Source organism: Sminthopsis crassicaudata, chromosome 4 (genome assembly GCF_048593235.1).
Source record: "Sminthopsis crassicaudata isolate SCR6 chromosome 4, ASM4859323v1, whole genome shotgun sequence".
NCBI classification, from domain to species: domain Eukaryota; kingdom Metazoa; phylum Chordata; class Mammalia; order Dasyuromorphia; family Dasyuridae; genus Sminthopsis; species Sminthopsis crassicaudata.
The window spans coordinates 19,512,966-19,529,016 of NC_133620.1; the positions used below are offsets into that span (position 1 = coordinate 19,512,966).

A 16,051-nucleotide genomic window follows, 5' to 3' on the forward strand; every position below is an offset into this window, starting at 1 on the left:
ATGGAAGATGCACAACTCTGCCAAAGAGTCCTTGGAGAGTTCTCCTTCATCCAGTGACAGAAATCCAGGAGAGGAATTAGACTCTTCCAAAGATGCTTCTGAGAGTTTTCCTTTGTCCAGGGACAAGAAAGCATGGAAAATGCACAATTCTGCCAAAGAGTTCTTGGAGAGTTCTCCTTCATCCAGTGACAGAAATCCAGGTGTGGAATTAGACTCTTCCAAAGATGCTTCTGAGATTCTTCTTCTGTCCAGGGACAAGAAACCATGGAAGATGCACAACTCTACCAAAGAGTCCTCGGAGATTTCTTCTTCATCCAGTGACAGAAATCCAGGCATGGAATTAGACTCTTCCAAAGATGCTTCTGAGATTCTTCTTCTGTCCAGGGACAAGAAAGCATGGAAAATGCACAATTCTGCCAAAGAGTCCTCGGAGATTTCTTCTTCATCCAGTGACAGAAATCCAGGCATGGAATTAGACTCTTCCAAAGATGCTTCTGAGATTCTTCTTCTGTCCAGGGACAAGAAACCATGGAAAATGCACAATTCTGCCAAAGAGTCCTTGGAGAGTTCTCCTTCATCCAGTGACAGAAATACAGGTGTGGAATTAGATTCTTCCAAAGATGCTTCTGAGAGTTTTCCTTTGTCCAGGGACAGGAAAGCATGGAAGATGCACAATTCTGCCAAAGAGTCCTTGGAGAGTTCTCCTTCATCCAGTGACAGAAATACAGGTGTGGAATTAGATTCTTCCAAAGATGCTTCTGAGAGTTTTCCTTTGTCCAGGGACAAGAAAGCATGGAAGATGCACAATTCTGCCAAAGAGTCCTTGGAGAGTTCTCCTTCATCCAGTGACAGAAATACAGGTGTGGAATTAGATTCTTCCAAAGATGCTTCTGAGAGTTTTCCTTTGTCCAGGGACAGGAAAGCATGGAAGATGCACAACTCTGCTAAAGAGTCTTCTGAGCTTTCTTCATCCTGTGACAGAAGTAAAAAGATAACAGCATCATGCAAAGAATCTTCAGAGATTTCTTTATCTGGAGATATAAGGTCTATGACAACAGCCGCTTCTTCCAAAGAATCTTCTGAACTCGCTTCTTTACCCAGTGACCAAAGCCCAGGTACAATACTGGTCTCTTCCAAAGAATCTTTGGAGACTTCTCCTTTGTCCAAGAACAGGGGACCAAGGGGAAGACTAAGCTCTTTCAAAGAGTTTTCTAAGCTTCTCTCTTCATACAGGAACATGAAATCAAGTACAACATTTGACTTTCCTAAAGAGTGTCATGAGCTTCCAATTTTATCCAGTGACAGAAGCCCATGGGCATCATTGGACCCTTTCAAAGAATCTTCCGAGTTCCCTTTATTACCTGAGGACAGGAGAGGCAAAACAAGTTGTGTTTCTTTCAAGGAATCCTCTGAAATCCCATCTTTGTCCAATGACAAAAGCCCAAGGATGACAATGGCCTCTTTCCAAGAGTGCTCTGATATTCCTTCCTCATTCAGTGAAAGAAGTTCAAAGTCAAAAAATGCCTCTTTCAAAGAATCCTCTGAGATTCCTTCACCGTGCAGGAACAGGAGAACAAGGGCAAAAGAATCCTGGGTGCGTCCTCGTTCATTCAGTAGCAAGAAACCCGTGATGACACACTCCTTTTCCAAAAAGTCCTTTAATACATCTTCACCCAGTGGGGTAAGCCCAGGGACAATATCGGACTCGTTAATGGAATATACTGAGATGTCTTCATCATCCAATGACAGAAGATCGGGGCCGAAATGGACCTCTTTAACACAACCCTCTGAGATGCCTTCTTCTTGTAGCCACTTGAGCCCAGAACCAACAGTAACAAATTATAAAAAATCTTCTGAGCTTGATCCATCAAACAGTAACATACCAAGAATGGCTTCCTTCAAAAAATCTTTTGAGATTCTTTCTTCATCAAGTGACAGGATCTCAGAGCCAACATTTATCCCCCTCAAAGCATCTCCTGAGATTTCTCTAACAGGTGATGTGAGCCCAGGTACCATTTTTAAATCTTTATCAGGCTTCATCACGAGCTCGGAGCCAACAATGACGTCTAGCGAAGAGTATTTTGAGATTCCTCCACCTCCTAGTGACGGAATGCCAGAGCCAGTTTTGATTTCATTCAAAGACTCTTCCATCATTCCTTTGTCTGGTGACATGACTCCAGGGAGCCTCCAGGGACCTTTTAAAGGGCCTTCTGAAATTCCCTCTTCATCCACCGATCGAAGCCCAGGGATAATTCTTACCTCTTTCACAGAATCTTTTGAGAGTCGTTCTTCTTGTGAAATGGATTTAGTGACCATAGTTGTGTCTTTCAAAGAATCGGCTAAGATTCTTTCTTCTCTAGATGACAGAAAGTCAGAGCCAACATGTACGCCTCTCAGAAAAACCTATGAAATTCCTTCCTCCGTTGACATGAATTCAAGATCCATCTTTGTCTCTATGAAAGAGTGTTCTGAGATTTCTACTTCATCTAGTGATAGAATCCCAGGGAGAACACCGGACTCCTTTAAAAAGTCCTCTGAGGTTCCCTCATCACATGATTCCAAAGGACCAGGGCCAACAGTGACTTCTTTCAATGAATCTTCTAATATACTTTCTTCAGCTGTTGACAAGCATCCTGGGATAACCCTTACAACATTCAAGGACCCAATATTACTTCCTTTCAAAGAGTCTTCTGACTTTATTTCTTCATCTGATGACAGGAGTCCAGGATTGACAGGGGCTCCTTTAAATGATGCTTTTGTCACACGTCCTTCATCTAGTGATGGGAATTCAGGGACAGCCTTGGCTTCTTTCAGAGATATTTCTACGGTTCCTTTATCATGCGTTGCCAGAAAATCAGGCCCAACAGTGACTTCTGGTAAAGAGTTTTTTGAGATACCTTCTTCTTCCACTATTAGGAAGCCAGGGAAAGACATTACTACTCCTACTACTATTAAAGACTCTTCAGATATTCCTTTATTATTGAATGACAGGAGTCCAGAGACAATAGCAGTCCCTTTTGAAGAGTCCTCTCATATTATTTCTTCATCCAATGATATAAGACCAGAGCCAAAAACTGCTTCTATCAAAGAGTCTTCCGAGATACCGTCTTCATCCAGTAACAAGAGACAAGGCGTATTTACTCCTATTAAAGGATCTTCGGAAATTTCTTCTTCATGCACAGATGGGAGACTAGGGATAACACTTGCACCGATTAAAGAAACTTCTAAAATGTCTTCTTCTTGTGAAAAGAGCTCAGGAGTGATATGGGCTCCTCTCCAAGAGTCTTCTGAGATTCTCGTTTCCACCAATGACAGGAAGCCAAGAATGAGACTAGCTCCTGCCAAAGAGTTGTATAAGATTCCATCTTCAGCCAGTGAGAAGGATCCAGGGACAAAAGTCACTCCTGCCAAAATGGTTCCTGAGGTCCCTTCTTCAGCCAGTGACAAGAATCCAGTACTGGCCCCAGCCAAGGAGTCTTCTGAGATCCTATTGTTATCCAATGACAAAAGACCATGGCCAACAGTGAGTTCTATCAAAGAATCTTTTGAAAATCCTTCTTTATCCAATGATAGGAGACTAAGGGCGAGTTTTCCCTCCACCCAAGAATTTCCTGAGATTCTTCCCTCATCCACTGGTAGGCAATTAGGTAAATTAGTCCTTGTCCAAAAGTCTACTGAGCTTCCTTCCGTGTCTGTTAATGAAAGACCAGAGACTACATTTTTGGACATTCTTTCTTTAGACAATGTCAAGAGTCAAGTTACTTCTGTCAAAGAACTTTCTGAGAGTCCTGACCAAAGACTGGAAGCAAGAGTCACTTCTTTCCAAGATTCTTCTGTGATATGTTCTGTCCTCAATGACAAGGAGCCAGGGACAGCCCCGACCTCTTTGAAAGATATTCCTGAGACTCCTTTATCGTGTATTGACACGAGACCAGGCCCAACAGTGACTTCTGTTAAAGAGTCTTTTAAGATCCCCTCTTCTTCCACCAATAAGAAGCTAGGGAAAGGCCTTACTGCTACTACTATTAAAGACTCTTCAGATATTCCTTTATTATTAAGTAACAAGGATCCAGAGACAAAATTAGTCCCTTTTGAAGAAGCTTTTCATGTTATTTCTTCATCCAGTGACAGAAGACCAGAGCCAACCATTGTTTCTGTCAGAGAGTCTTTTGAGATACCGTTTTCATCCAACGGTAATAAGAGACCAGCCATATTCATCCCCATTAAGGGATCCTCTGAGATTCCTGCTTCATGTACACCCAAGAGACTGGGGATAACACTTACACCAGTCAAAGAAACTTCTCAAATCTCTTCTCCTTCCACTGACAAGAGTTCGGGGGCAATATGTGCTCCTCTCAAAGAATTTTTTGAGATTCTTGTTTCAAGTGGTGATGGGAAGCCAGGAACAAGACTAGATCCTGTCAAAGACTCTTCTGAGATTCCATCTTCAGCCAGTGAGAAGGATCCAGGGACAGCAGCCACTCCTGTCAAAAAGTCCTCTGAGATCCCTTCTTCATCCAGTGACAAGAATCTGGTACTGGCCCAAATCAAAGAATCTTCTAAGTTTCTACTGTTATCCAGTGACAGAGGACCATGGCCAACAGTGGGTTCTATCAAAGAGTCTTTTGAAAGTTCTTCTTCATCCAGTGATAGAAAAGCAGAGGCAAGTCTCCGCCCTGTCCAAGAGTTTTCTAAGATTGTTTCCTCCTCCACCGATAGACAATTAGGCACACCGGTTCTTGTCCAAGAGTCGTCTGAGGTTCCTTCTTCAGCCAGTGACGAGAAGCCATGGACACTCACCCCTGTCCAAGAGTCTGCTGAGATTCCTTCCACCGCCACTGCCAGAAAGCTTAGGACCACACTTGCCTCTTTCAAAAAATCTTCTGAGAGTCCTGCTTTAGAGAATGTCAGGAACCGAGGGACAATTCTGACTTCTGTCAAAGAATCTTCTAGGAGTCCTTCTTCTTCTCCTGACAGAAGATCAGAACCAAGAGTCACTTCTTGCCAACATTCTGCTGTGAAACCTTCAGCACCCAATGAAACGGGGCCAGGGACAACTCTGGTCCCTTTCAAGTCATTCAATGATAGAAAACTAGGGTCAATGGAGTCTTTGGCCAAAGAGTGTTTTAAGGTACCTCTGCCCGCTGGCAAAAGACCAGGGGCATTATTTGCTGCTATCAAAGAGTCTCCTGAGGCAGCTTTTTCATCCAGTGACAAGGGCCCCGAGACGGCCCTCGGCTCTTGCAAGATTTCTCCTCCCGTCGATGACAGAAGGCTGGGGCCAACAATGTCTTCTATCAAAGTGTCTTTTAATATTCCTTCTTCCTTTAGGGACAGTGGGCCAGGGATAACACTGGCCTCTTTCAAAGATACTTCTAAAATCCCTCTGTCATCCGGTGAAAGAAGATTAGGGCCAACGGTGGCTTCTATCAAAAAGGTTTTTGAGACTGGGAAATTTGTTTCTTTCAAAGAACTTTTTGAAATTCCTTCTTTGATCAGTCCCGCAAGCCAAGAAGATACAAAACATAGGAAGAGTGGAGAAAAAAAACCATCGCTACCTATTTATGAATCTGTAGATCTCCATGGGTTAGAGCTAGATCCTCCAGGTATGTTGTTTTCATTTCTTCTTTGGAGAAAGGGACTTTCTGTTGTTTTTAACCCCAAATATGAGATGTTTTAGATGATCTCAATCTAGTTTTCTCTCATTTTAGAGAGAAAGAACAAGTGAAATAAAGTTCTTTACCTCCAACTCTAACAGAAAGTAAATAGAAAATTGAGTTTCAAACAGGTCTTCCTCCTCCTCCAAATAAAGATGTTCTTTATCCACAGTGTTGCCCTCCCATTAATTGGATGCTTCATAACCTCATAGTTTAAGAAAGACATTAGAAAATCTTCAGTCATTTTAATAAGACAGAATTAAAAGAAGGTTTGCTTGAGACACCAATGAAGACATTTGAGTTGCACCTAACTTCATTCCTAGTTGGAGAAGTGCCCAAGCTTAGAGAGCATTCTCTCTTTCCCTCCTCCTGAACTCTCTCCCCAATTTTTTTTCTTTTTTTTAATTAATTTTATAATTATAATTTTTTGACAGTACATATGCATGAGTAATTTTTTTATAACATTATCCCTTGTATTCATTTTTCCAAATTTTCTCCTCCCTCCCTCCATTCCCTCCCCTCATGACAGGCAATCCCATACATTTTACATGTGTTACAATATAACCTAGATACAATATATGTGTGTAAATCCCATTTTCTTGTTGCACATTAAGTATTAGCTTCCGAAGGTATAAGTAACCTGGGCAGATAGACAGTAGTGCTAACAATTTACATTCACTTCCCAGTGTTCCTTCTCTGGGTGTAGTTGTTTCTGTCCATCATTGATCAACTGGAAGTGAGTTTCTCCTCAATTTTCAATCCAACCTAAATTTTCTGAAATGGAAATGGAGAAGTTAGACTCATGGCTAGGCCAAAATTAAGAGTGAGCTTGATACATCGAAGGTATCATTGTGATGCACCAGCAAGATAATGTTGGATGTGGATTACAAGGACCTGAGTTCAAATTCCAGCCTCACTCTCTAATACCTATGTATCCTGGGGGGTTTAATGCTTTGAGTTTCAATTTTCTTATCTGTAAAGTGAAGGGATTAATCACTTAAAGTTTGATCATAGGATCACAGGTTTAAACCTGAAAGAAACCTTAAAGGCCCTCTAGACCGATGAACTCATTTTAGGGATTGAGACCTAGAGAGATTACCCAACCCCTGAATCACCAGTGGAGCCAAAACTGTATTTCCCTGCCTCCCAAGCACAGCCCCGTTCACCATACCACACTGCCTTATGATAGCTCTCATAGTGACAGGAGAAGAGCCAAAGGTGGGCTGGTCTCAAAAAGGTTTCCCTTCAGTGGAGGCTCAATAACTACTTCTCATCTATTAGGGCGAATCTTTTTCGGTGTCAGTTGGAATGAGTTATCCCAGAAGTCCCTTCTAGCTCTGAAACATTGGGATGGTGCAATTAGGCTTAGAGCTGGTTCTGGAGTCAGAGGTCATAGCTTAAAATCCCCTCTCCATCTTTTACCACCTGGGAGACCGTGGCAAGTGACCTAACCTCTTTTGGGTCTTACCAAGGATGAGAATGATTCCCCTCCCTACCGCCTCCTTATGAAAAAATCCTTTGTGAACTTGAAGGGAGTACAGAAAGGGACAGCTGATATAATGAAGGACAAATAAACAGGAGAGCTGTTCTAATGAAGGACATAGAAAGGAAGAACTTGATTCCACCCACAGTAAGGATTACATTCCTCTAAAAGCTGTGTCCTGGGCTTTCTTTGTTCTTCTCCAAGAACAAAGGACAGAGTAACTATAAAGTGAGCACTCTACAAAGAGGGGCCAAATGGCACTTTAATGAATTTTAAGATGGAAGGGTTTCATTTTATCTAAAAAAGATCTGCGGGCTAAAAACAAACAAACAAACAAACAAACAAACAAAACAAAACAAAACAAAAAAAACTTTATTGTGAGTATCTACTACACACCTGATAAATGTTCTTGCAACCTTTGCTTGAGCCACTTTGCTTCACCACCATGGCTAATAAGTCCCCAGTCCATTCTGCTTTTGGATCTTACACTGTCAATATAAATGATTATAGGGGAAGCAAGGTGGCACAGTGGATAGAGCCCTGAAGTCAGAAGGACCTGAGTTCAAATATGGCCTCAGACACTTAACACTGCCTGGCTGTGTGACCCTGGGCAAGTCACTTAACCCCAATTTCCTCAGCAAAATAAATAAATAGATAGATAGATAGATAGATAGATAGATAGAGAAATAGATAGATAGAGATAGAGATAAATAGATAGATAAATAAATAGATAGACAGACAGACAGACAGATAGATAGACAGACAGACAGACAGACAGATAGACAGACAGACAGACAGACAGACAGACAGACAGACAGATAGATAGATAGATAGATAGATAGATAGATAGATAGAACGACCCAATACAAATGATTATAATCTGGAAACCCATCTGCTTTTTTATTTTGTTTGATGAAGAGTTTTTTACTCTACAATGTGGTTCAATATTTTGTTTGCTTTGCTGGTTGGTTTTAAAAAACCCTACCTGACAGCCATCTCAGCCAGATCCCAATCACAAGGAGCACCAAGCTCCCTTTTTGCTATTTAGAACGGAGGGTGGAGTGAGTAGGCTGTCTGGCCCCCAACAAGTCTGTACAACTGTATTTTTGAGGCAACTTTCTGAGGTCATCAAGAAGCCCCTTCCTTTTTCAAGCCTTGCTTGCTTCAAAATGCACGTGTACGACATGGGTTGGGGGTGAAGGGAGGTAGCCGGTGCGATGACGAGTGAGCCTTCAGACATGGCGCTGACTTTGGAACATGTGGGGCTCCAGAGCCTCAGAGACGGCAGGGTGGCTGGAACCTCTCAGAGCCCTCGGCCTTCCCTCATGTTTTCCTTTGTTCTTCTTCTATCAGGCACTGGGGCTGTTCTCCCGCCCACGTCTGGGAGCTCCGTGAACAACCTCCTTGGCTCCAACACAGGTATGAATGTGTGTATTGTATCATTAGAGCCCCTTTCCCTTATTGGAATATTATTTCCCTTATATGAGAATTACATCCTCATTTTGGAGAAGTCATTTTGTGAGTGTATTTGTACTGAATGAGGAATAGCCCCCGAAATTCACTGCCTCAAGTGCTCTTACAGCCTTTTCCTCACCTTTCCTGAAGTGTTGTGTAAGAAGGAGAAGAAAGCATCTAGTTCCCAGTCCGATTATGTTGTTTAATAACAATAATAAACGGCATCTCATAAAATCCTTCCATCAGTACCTCAAAGAGTCCTAGGAGACCTTCATGTTATGGATGAGAAAACCAAGATCCAGGAAGATTTATAGGAAAGTGTCTTCATGTAGCACTTAGGATTTTAGATTCTATTATTCATTCATTCATTCATTCGTTCATTCATTCATTCGTTCGTTCGTTCATTCTCCTTGGCTGGCCATCCAAAGCTTTACTTACAGAGCTCCTGCCTCGTGCTTCAGCAGATAGAAAGTTTGGAGGACACACGTGTTGACTTTATTCTGAAAGGTGAGAAATGCTTTCCTCCAGCTCACTTTTCCGATGAGAGGCCTTCCTGGCTCCCACTCCACCCGCCTTGCACGGTGCCTCCACTTCTAGCTATCTAGGCATCTGTTCAAATTTTCTGGATTTCTAGGACTTAAAAGTTCTAGATCTTTTTAGAAATTTCTAGAGCCAAGAGGGATAGATAGCAAATAAATTAGCTCCTAACTCTATGCTTTTGCACAGAGCATGTGAAGATCACATCTCTCCCCCTGCATCTTTACCTTTTGGAACCTCTAGCTCTCTTCCAGACTCAGCTGAAGCGACAGCTCCCACAGAGCCTTTCCTGACTTGGACCGCTTCTCAGGCTCTCCTCCTTCTGTATTTGTTGTATCTATTTTGTCTATATTCCCTAGTGTCTTATTGTGTGTGTGCTGCTTCTCTCATAAAAATCAGGCTCCTTAAAGGCAGGAGCTGGATCTTCCAAGGTGGGGGAGGAAAGGGGGGTTAAGAAAAGTGCACTGACTGGAAGGATCACAGATGACGTGACATCTTTCTTCTCAGAAACACCGGATTCTGGCCCGGGAGACCAGGTCCCCAAACGGAGATCCCTGCCAGCTCCAGAGACCCTGGGCTGCGCGCCACCGAAACCCCCCAGGCCTCCGGTTGTGAGTCTCCTGGCCCTTCAGAACATGATTTCTTCATCTGCCGCAGCACAGAGTGGAGGTGAGGAAGGCCGCTCTGTCCTTTGCATCTGGGGAGAGAGCTTGTCACCCACCCTTGAAAGTCAAGGCCCCATTTAGTGTGTGTGAGTGTGTGTGTGTGTGTGTGTGTGTGTGTGTGTGTGTGTGTGTATTGTATCTATGTGTGTGTGGTGTAATATATGTGTGTTTTTGTGGGGGGGGGGACTAATAAAACCTTCTCACCAATCCCAAGTGACTGCAAGGTCTGCGGCTGGTTTTGGGGGGGTCTCACCCTCAGCTCTGGCGGCCTTTGTAAGTAGGAGGGATTCCAGTTCCAGACGAGGGGCTCACTCTGTGAAGCAGGACAGCTCCTCTGACCAGGCCGCTGCGCCTGCTCTGGTAACTTGCCCAGAGTCCCAGAACCCTCTCCGAGCCCTCTCCCCATGGGTCCCGCTGCCTCCTTTTTTAATATTTCCAAAAATGGTACCAAGGGTTCACTCGGGCAGTGTGTGCATTAAAACTGGGGCTTGGTAGAAGGAATGACCATGACCTCTGCCCAAGGATGAGGGAGAGCTGGGCTTGTAAAGATGGAGATTTGGGGAAAGGAGGAAGGAGAAAGAGAACTCAATGTTTCTTAGTTTAAAAAAATTTTGAATTAAAAAATCCTACTTGTAACACAGGCTGCCCATGGCCTGGGGTGGGGAGGTGGGGGGAGTGTATTTCACCACTGTGTGCCTGAAGTTAAGACCTAGAATATTATTTCAAGTCATAGATGTTAGCAGAAGGAGGATCCACACCATGAACAGCAACCAAAATCCCAGGCCCTCCCTGTATTTACATGGTGGAAATCTTAAAATAAAAAAGGAAGAAAGAAAAAGAAAGAAGGAAGAGGAAGGAAGGAAAAGAAAGGAAAGGAAAGGAAGGAAAGAAAAGGAAGGAAGGGAGGAAGGAAGAAAGGAAGGGAGGGAGGGAGAAAGGAAAGAATAAGGGATTGGGAAGGGGAAGGAGAAGGGAGAGGAAGGGAAAGGGGAAGGGAAAAGAAAAGGGAAAGGGGAAAGGATTGGGAAGGGAAAGGCAAAGGAAAGGGGAAAGGAAAGCCAGGGGGAGGGAAATCAAAAGTTAAAAAAAAAAAACACTTTTGTATAATAATAACAGAATTTGGGACCAACATCTCTCTTGCATATCTGCCTAAGATTCAGACAGGTAAGAATAATTTTGTTCATGTTAAGCACCACAGAGATTAGGCCTAGAAATGAGGGCAGAGTATAGAGAAACTATAGACAGTTTTTGGAAATCTTCATACCATATGGTTTCCACTGAATCATTTCCCCTTCGCACCCTGAGGAAGAACATATAATCTGATTTGAGGATAAAAATAATAAACCGGAGTGGCAATCCCCGGAGGCCTGGCGATTGTGGGCAGGCGGAGGTCGATCCTTGATGTCAAGGTCCTGTCCACAACCTAGACGGCCGAGGAGCCTCATTCCCAGTCCCGAGGGAAGTTGCTGCAGACCTGAAAGGCCCAGCTTGCCGGGGCTGCTCTTTGCTCGCACCCCCTTGGTGCCCCTCACCCACCATGACACATATCTGCCACTAAGGACTGTGATGTGACTCACGCATTATAAAACATCACAAATGTTGAGCTTTCGCCTTTCTCTGCCTCCTTACAGCTGCTGTAGAACAGAACTGCCTCGCTCCAGAAAAGTAAGTATCTGATTCTTAATTGGGCAGCCAGAGAGTGGGGCCATTAAACCGGCCCATGAGCCCGTAATGCAGGCTAGACGAGCTCGGCGATACCTTTGAAAGGAGCACAAGTCTAAAAGTGATAAATTGCTACTTTTGTTCAAATGAAAGATTAGGTAAACTCCATCATGCCACGGGATAGACACTAGACTGTAAATATTAACCTCCTGGGTCTCCTATTTATTATACGACTGAGTGCGGTAAATTGAAACATCACCTGCCATTGTCATAAATCAAATTAAAGTCAGAGAGGCGCTGGACAGCTAGATGGACTCAGGGAACCAGGAAAGAAAATATGGTGCTTTTGGCCTTCAGACTCCTCATCAGTAAAGGGGATCCCCATTTAATTGATTGGGATTGTTGTAAAGTCAAATGAGATAATGTATGCAGACGTTAAAGCATCCCATTAATATTAGCTATTGGATGATACCGAAGATAATGGGTGGCCCAGGGGGGTGTGCAAAAATTTAAAAAGAAATGGATAAGGGGAAGCGAGATGGTGCAGTGGATGGAGCAGCAGCCCTGAGGTCAGGAGGAGTTGAGTTCAAATCTGACCTCAGACACTTAATACTTCCTAGCTGTGGGACCCAATTGCCTCAAAAAGAAAAAAATGGATAAGAAGAAAAAGTAGAAACTCACCCCTTCCCAGCACAGCAGACCCATAGCAGATGCTTAATCGTTGGTTACATGATTATAGGCCGTTACAGCCATTCTGGAGTAAGCTCCTGCTCTGGCCATCTTCACACAAAGACTGGATGAATTGGTTGTAGGCTTCCTATTCAGTTATGGTTCCATTAGATGGTCACTGATGAGGATCTGAAATTCTGACTCCATACAGGAGGAGGGCAAGTCAATAAGTCAGTAAGGAAAGGAAAAGAAGGGCAGGAGTGTGGGAGTCATTGAAAGGGCTGAGTGGAATCCATCTTGCCTGGGCTTAGGCCACAGGGATGGACGCAATGGGAGATAGACTTGGAAAGTTAGAGTTTTTAAATTGGGAGGGACTTCCGATGCTGCCCAAGGAAGCCGTAAGTAACAGGGAGCCACCAAAAGAGTCTGCAGAGACGGACATGCCTGGATGTCTCGGCTGGATAAAGAGTGAAGGTAAAAGAGAGATTGGAGGGGAGTGAGTGGAGATGGGAAGACCTGTTAGGAGACACCATTAATAATCCAGGGGAGTGATGACAGTGGCCTCCACTAGAATGACGGCAATGAGGACAGAAAGGAAGGGACACATGGGAACAATGTTGTCTAATCAGGAGCTGAGAGAACACAGGAACTCATTAGACCTGAGAGGTGAGAAGGAAGGAGAAGAATTAAAGCACCAGTTCAAGAATATTTTTTTCAGTGTCTTTTATAAACAAGATCCCAGGAGGGCCCAGACTAAAGAAAAGCTGTCCCTTCACCCAAAATTTGCACCTTATTTCTTATACGATATGACATACAAGGAGCTGAGTGTATGCATGATAATTTCAGGAGGGACTGAAATCATGACATTTATTTATTTTCTTTTTTTATTAAAGCTTTTTATTTTCAAAACCTACACATGGGATAATTTTTCTAAATTTTCCTCCCCTTCCTTCACCCCCTCCACCGATGGCAAGTAATCCAATAAATGTTAAACATAATGACATTTACTGTGAGTGGAAACATTCTGACTCTGAAGTCAATGATTTGCCAATCATTTCAGTCATGTCCAACTCTTCGTGACCCCATTTGGTTTGTTTTTTTTTTTTGTTAAAAATACTGAAAGGATTTGCCATTTCCTTCTCCAGCTCATTATTTACAGATGAGAAAACTGAGACACTCAGAGTAAAGTGACTTGCTGGGGATCACACAACTAGGAAGTGTCTGAGGCCTTTTTTGAACTCGGGAAGAAGAGTATTCCTCAGCCCCGCTCTCTGTGCACTTCACCACCTTACCTGGAGCTGGGGTCAAATCTCAACTCTAATACTGACTATATGTGTGATTTTGGACAAGCCTTTTAATGTCCCTGGGCCCAGGTTATCTGTGAGATGAGAATTGGGGTTAAAGGGTCTTCAAAATTCTTCCTGGTTTTTTGTTTGTTTGTTTGTTTGTTTTGCTTTTGCTTTTGTTTTTGTTTTTGTTGTTGTTGTTGTTGTTTTCTTTGTTTGTTTGTTTGTTTTACAATTGACATGATCATCAAAAGGGACAAGGAAAGGCTTCTCCTAAGAAGTAACTTCTGAGCAAAGCCTTGTGGAAGCCAGGAATTCTACATGGCAGAGGTTGTCAGGGAATGCATTTCAAGCAGAAGAGTCTAGGGAGCCAGCAAGAAGAACGTTTAGTTGGGGAGATAGTAAGTAGGTCCTTCTTAGCTTCAAGTACACAAACATAAATGACACGTAAAAAAAAAAAATTCTGACAAAGATAATGGCCACCATTTTGGAAAGGACTTTTGTGAAGGGAAATTCCAAGCCAAAGAGTTTGATTTTTTATTCTAGGGGCAGAGAAAACCCCTGAGTTTTCTTCAGCTGGATATGTTCAGATAAGCTTCAGGAAGGTTGGTTTTGCAGCTGTTTGGAGAATGATTTACAGAGGAGAGAGTATAGACGTTGGGGGTGCATCAAGAGGCTATATCAGAAATCTAAGTGAGAAATCCCTAAAGTAGGTCAGTATCCAAGCAAGTGGGAACATGGGGATGGATGCAAGTGATGTGACGGGGAAGGGTTGACAACTAAATGGGTATGGCAATGAGCCAAAGGAAAGAAAGCTCTGTAGTTTGGGGTCTTGGTGAATGAAAGGATGTTAAAGACACTGACAAAAGTGGTAAGATCAGAAGGCGGGAATACTGAGGATAGGGGAAAAGAGGTTTTCTTTGCATGTGTTGATTTTTGAGATGGTGGTAGACTGGGGTCAGATAGTGATTTAGGGAGAGGGAGATAGCCAAATGGTTAGAACACTAATGCCAGAAGTCAGGAAGCCCTGAGTGCAAATCCAGTTATAAATATTTATCAGCTATGTGACCTTCTAGGTTTGCTTAACCTCCATTTCCATCAATTTCTTCAATTATAAAATAGGAATAATAATATCACCTCTCTCCCAGGATTATTTATGAGGATCAAATGAGAGGATATTAAAGATAATAATAGCCCAGTGGCAGATGCATAGTAGGTACTATATAGATGACAGCTATTTATTATATTATTTATATCATTATATATGTCATTATTTATTTCTTTTCCATTCAAAAACACTTTAGAATCATCCATTTTTGTTATCACCTTCCTCAGAACCAGCAGTATCCAATGCTTGTTTTCAAAGGTGTGGGCTCCCACTGGTCCCTCCTTCTGGAGAAAATAATCCTCTTTTAAGGCTGAGCTCAAAAGCTTTATTTTCTACAAAGCTTTCTCCCATTAGCAGCCCCTTGGGATCAAACTCCTCCTTTCTCTGTTTCCAAGATACTCTGTTTATTCCTTTTGTTCAGTACTTACCACACTTTCTGTCCTGTGATCCACTGGTTTGGCTGCATTTCCATTTCCCCAGAGACCATGTTGTGTGCATTTTTGCATCCTTCCTGAACACATTTTTTTTTTGGACAATCTAAGGTGGGTTCATTTTCATAATTAGACAAAGAACGCTTTTCCTTCCAAAGGGCAGCTCTTCATATATTTGAATATAGCCATATTGGAACAGGAGCTAGATGACACAGTAAAAGAAGAATCATCTTCTTGAGTTCAAATCTGGCTTCAGAGGCATGAGACCCCAGGCAAATGGCCTAATCCTGTTTGCCTCAGTTTCCTTATTTGTCAATTGAGCTGGAGCAGAAAATGGCAAACCATGCCAGGTTCCTGCCAAGAAAACCCAAAAGGGCTCACCAAGAGTGAGACACGGCCGAAGTGATTGATCCACGACATATCTGAATGCCTTCTCCCCATCGCCAGGCTTCTCAGACCTAGCTTTAACAAGCCCAGTTCCTTCAAGTGATCCTCGGGTGCCATGACACTTGCAAAGCTGTCGGGGACTCCTGAGTTCACATTTCATGTTCCTTCAAGGAGTTAGAAGGCCATCGCACAGATACCTGAGAATAATTTGCTTCTCTCACTTAGATTTACTGATTTATAATTCATTGGGTTTCACTGTGCCAAATTTATTGGCCACGTAGCCCTCAGTTTTACTCCTGACTGCCAGTTAGATTCCTCCGTGAACCTCAGTTTCCTTCTTTGGAAAAGGGAGATGAGACTAAAGTTTCGTCTAGGCCTGACTTTATCCCATAGCCATGCGACATATTAGTGTTTCATTAGCCTTGGCAGGAGATAACTCTTCAAAGTTCATGTTTAATCATTGCTCTCTTTTACCGGCGGAGCGAGTTTGTGTCCTCCCTCGGTAAATAGGCTGGCCTTTTTGTGAGAATAAAGAGAGTCGGATGGCAGTGCAAGCTCCGTGTTTGGTCTCTGTGGATACACAGTGGGAGCTAGTGTTTTCATTCACTGGCTGCCCAGGGGAAGTCCCCACCCCACTCCATAATTAAGCATGGGGAAGGGAGGAGGAGGAGGGAAGGGGGCGCTATTTTTGACTCACACTTTTTTATTATT

General features: G+C 43.0%; 1 protein-coding gene across 1 annotated transcript in view; it reads left to right on the top strand.

Moving 5' to 3' along the window:
• The first annotated feature begins 5,291 nt into the window (after positions 1-5,291).
• The window catches only part of FYB2 (FYN binding protein 2), a 45,142-nt gene continuing 34,382 nt past the window's right edge, over positions 5,292-16,051 (top strand). The window contains exons 1-4 of the mRNA XM_074265827.1: positions 5,292-5,606; positions 8,494-8,559; positions 9,640-9,801; positions 11,429-11,462. Coding sequence (XP_074121928.1) covers positions 9,768-9,801; positions 11,429-11,462 — 68 coding nt within the window. The 5' untranslated portion in view covers positions 5,292-5,606; positions 8,494-8,559; positions 9,640-9,767. The remainder of the gene's footprint in view (positions 5,607-8,493; positions 8,560-9,639; positions 9,802-11,428; positions 11,463-16,051) is intronic.